Source organism: Drosophila eugracilis, unplaced genomic scaffold (assembly GCF_018153835.1).
Source record: "Drosophila eugracilis isolate 14026-0451.02 unplaced genomic scaffold, ASM1815383v1 contig_124, whole genome shotgun sequence".
NCBI lineage: Eukaryota > Metazoa > Arthropoda > Insecta > Diptera > Drosophilidae > Drosophila > Drosophila eugracilis.
The window spans coordinates 840,430-844,006 of record NW_024572029.1 but is presented as its reverse complement, the minus strand read 5'-3'; the positions used below and the strand labels follow the sequence as shown (position 1 = coordinate 844,006).

General features: G+C 42.2%; 1 protein-coding gene across 1 annotated transcript; it reads right to left on the bottom strand.

Annotated features, from left to right (window-relative positions):
• Window positions 1-1,162: 1,162 nt before the first annotated feature.
• Window positions 1,163-1,925, bottom strand: LOC108102886. Its single transcript, XM_017208084.1, has 2 exons — window positions 1,523-1,925; window positions 1,163-1,468 (listed from the first exon to the last, which is right to left on the bottom strand). The coding sequence occupies exons 1-2, from the start codon at window positions 1,529-1,531 to the stop codon at window positions 1,163-1,165; spliced, it is 315 nt and encodes a 104-aa protein (XP_017063573.1). The 5' UTR covers window positions 1,532-1,925.
• Window positions 1,926-3,577: the final 1,652 nt, after the last annotated feature.

The following is a 3,577-nucleotide window of genomic DNA, read 5'->3' as shown; positions in this document are numbered from 1 at the left end:
TGCTTTGCATTCCAAAAAGATAGCAAATATCGGAAGTTTGATACTTAAACTCATTATGAAACTATTTAAAAGATTTCCTAAAACATTTTATTTCCTTGATTCTTGGACGTGTGCCAGGTTGGTGACCCGAATACCTCAACAGTTCAAACTACAGAACCAATTTGGTGGCTCTCGTTTTTGCTATTTCTGGCCTTTAAACTGTCAAAAGGCCCAAAAGGTGCCAGTCCATCGAAGGAGTGTGAATCGGCGGGTATATACCGGGGATATATGGAAGTTAGGGGTTTCTGGGGGGAATCGGACCTGGACCTGGACCTGAACCTCAAGCTGGAGCTAAAACTAAAGCTAAGGCTGGGCAAACGGGTCGCAGCTGCATGGGCCAACTAAAGGACCCAAGTCGAGTGCTGATCATGCTCTCAGCTCACGCAAAATAGTCGTGCACGATCCGCTTCGTGATTTTGTGTAACGAAGCGCCCAAAAAAATCTTTCTATATATTTACTATATATATATATAAAGATATATATATATATATATATCTAGCTGGGTCCCATGACCGAAATGAAACCAAAAAGTAACAAAGCGAAATACGCTGGAAATTCATCTTGTCGCTGGCCATTCCAAATCGCAAATCGCAGCCGGTGCCAGTGCCCTTGACTGTGGATATTCTCCACCCAAGATTCCCCCACTCTCACTCCCAGTCGCAGGCCAAGTCCCATTCCCATAGTGTTCTGCCCTCGATCTTTTACTGGGTTCTGGGGCGACACTTGTGCATCATTTTGGTGACTTTTGCTCTTTCACATGGCAAAGGGTCTATGAAATATCACACGAGCTTTGGGTTGGGTTATGCAAATCAGCTTGGTGCTTCTAGAGGAAAAAATGTATCAGATATTACAAAACTCGTAATATTAACATCTGATAATAAACAGATCGAGTATATCAATTCTTTGTCAATCCAATTCAGAAATCTCTCTTAAAGCTATCAAAATTTCTTTTCTTAGAAAAATAGATAGCTCTCCAGAATCTAGAGTTCCAAACAACCCACAAGATGCCCAAGTGTATACAGAGTTCGTGATATTCGATTGATCGGACTCCCCATTGCCGTTTTAGCCATGTCAATTCCCTAACCCCGCGCCTGAGTGTTTGTCTTACCTTGAAAATCGCTGACTACTCGGAGCAACTGTTGCTGCTTCGGTGGTCGGTGGTCGATGGATGTTGCTCCTCCGCTTCGTGTTTCATCGCTGGGAGACTCATCTGGAGACCATCTATGTCCATGTCTATGTCTATGTCTACGTCTATGTTGTCTTCTTTGCCAGCATTGGATGCCAACTTGGATCGCGAGTGCAACTGCGACTTGCGACTGCGAAATGCCTGCCAGTTATTTGCTCCCATTGTTCGCAGTTCGTGGCTCAATATTGCGTTGCACATGCCCCTCCTTCGCAACCCTTTGTCATCTTTCCTCAGGGAGATGCACTGAAAAAATTTTTATTAAATTACAAATTTCATAAGAAGTTTTTCTATAAATACAAATCTCATGTTGTCCTTTGGCTATGGTAGTTTTTTTCTATCCTCTTTCATTAATCCTTAAGAAATGGAAAATTTTCTTATTAAAGTTCTTATTTTTTTAAAGATTTTTTTCTCAGTGCAGTGGTTTGAGGGGAGGGGCAGCTAGCGACGCACGCCAGCTTTCGTTTTTCGTGTCCTGCGTTCGCCTCGAGTCTTTTGTCTTATTTGATTTATGAGTTTTATTGTTGGCTCTCCGCGAAACTCCACTCTTCACGGATCTTCTCTTTTCTTCTCGTTGGAGTCTTCTGTCTTCCCCGTTCCCGATTTCCCTGTTCATTTTGGCCAAAAAGTAGCGTGCTTTGATTTCTCCAGCAATTGGCTCGATGTTAATGTCTTCTCTCCTTTTTCTTCTTAGCTGCCAAATTTGGTCCGACCATGTCCTATATCCATCTCTGTCTATTGCCCATCTCTTTCGCACCGCATCTGAACTTCCCTTTCTAGCCATAGATCAGATTGCGATTTGTGGGAGACAAGTGCCTCAGTGCAGTTCGAGTTGCGTGGGCGTGGGAAAAATGTTGCCAACTAATTAGGCAATTGACAGGAAGGATGGCGATTTGGATGAAAAGATGTTTAAGTGAGCAGGAAAACGGAGATGAAGAAGAACTTGGCCAATGAAGGATCCAAAATAGCTAATACTGTCTTTTTGAGGACTGTAATCTAGCTGGTTTATCGCCAGAGTGTTTAAGTGGTCGTGCAATCATCGTGCTAAAGATGACGATGACTTCTGCTGCAATGCCTAAAATTGGAAAGGAATGGGAAATAAGTAACAGATTTTATATTGTTTTATTGTTATGATTATTTTTGATATGATGTATTTTTCAAGAAATTATCAATAATTAGTTTAAAAAATATTAATTTATTCGATGAGATTAAATATTTTGATTTCACATATTAAATTTGTATTTGAAAAGCAAAAATTTCGTTTTCATTATTAAATTTATATAAATTCCACCTTCATTGATAGTAAGATGACTTGAAACGAATATTTTCCAATATAATTAAAGAAATTTTCAGCTCAATTTCTTTGAGATGAAACTTTCAAGACTTTCTAAGCCAACTTGTCATTGTCCAACTGACTGGACTGTCACCTTAAAAAAAAAAATCCTCCATGTAGTCCATGTCCCTGTCTCACTATTTCTCCATTTCTCCAGAGAAAAAAAGGAGGATGAGATTTGGGGATGAGACTTGAGGTGTCACCTTGAGGAGCCAAGCATAATAAATAATTGTGTGCGTTTTGGGGCTGGCAATTCGGATTTGTTTTGGTTCTTTGGATTTGAGATTGGGATCGGACAACGGGGCGACAACGACGCGTTTTCCAAACAACCCTCCCATCCCATCCTAGTACATATATATATATATACGATATATATATAGAATGGACAAAGCCCATTCTCATTGCCATTCCGATCCCGACTTTTCTCTCGTCTCGCTGCGAATTAAGCTGTTGACACATAACATCATGTCGCACTTGTCTGCTGGCACAAATCTCGCCAGGTGAGTGGAAACGCGCGCGCAACATGAGCCCCATGATCGCAGGTTGCCGGTTGTGTTGCTGGAGTTGCTGCTTTGTCCCCGGAGCAACACGATGGCACCATGGCGAGTCCAGCAACAACACTGGACGACGAACAACGGGCGGGCTCTCGAGTGGGAAATCGGACCAGCGAGTTTGCCCAAAAAAAAAAAAAAGAAACAAAAAGCTTTTGGCACATCTTGCCGCATGTTGTCGCTGCACAGCGATGTTGCTGTTTTGCTGCGATGTTGCTGTTGCTGTTGCTATTGCCCATGACCACGACAACAACATTGAACGACGCTGGCAATTTGTGATTGGATTTTGTGGCCGGGCAAAGTCTTGCTGTTCAGTTTTGTGGCAGTCCAGGCGATCGTCAAATTGTTTTCCTGGCCATAAAGTTTTTGGCGAAGATGCGGAGGTTGTTCGGATTTTGCTTGCATGAGATGACCCGGGCTTGTCAACCTCTTCTGACAGATTCTCAGCTCCATTCATACGTTTGAAATTCG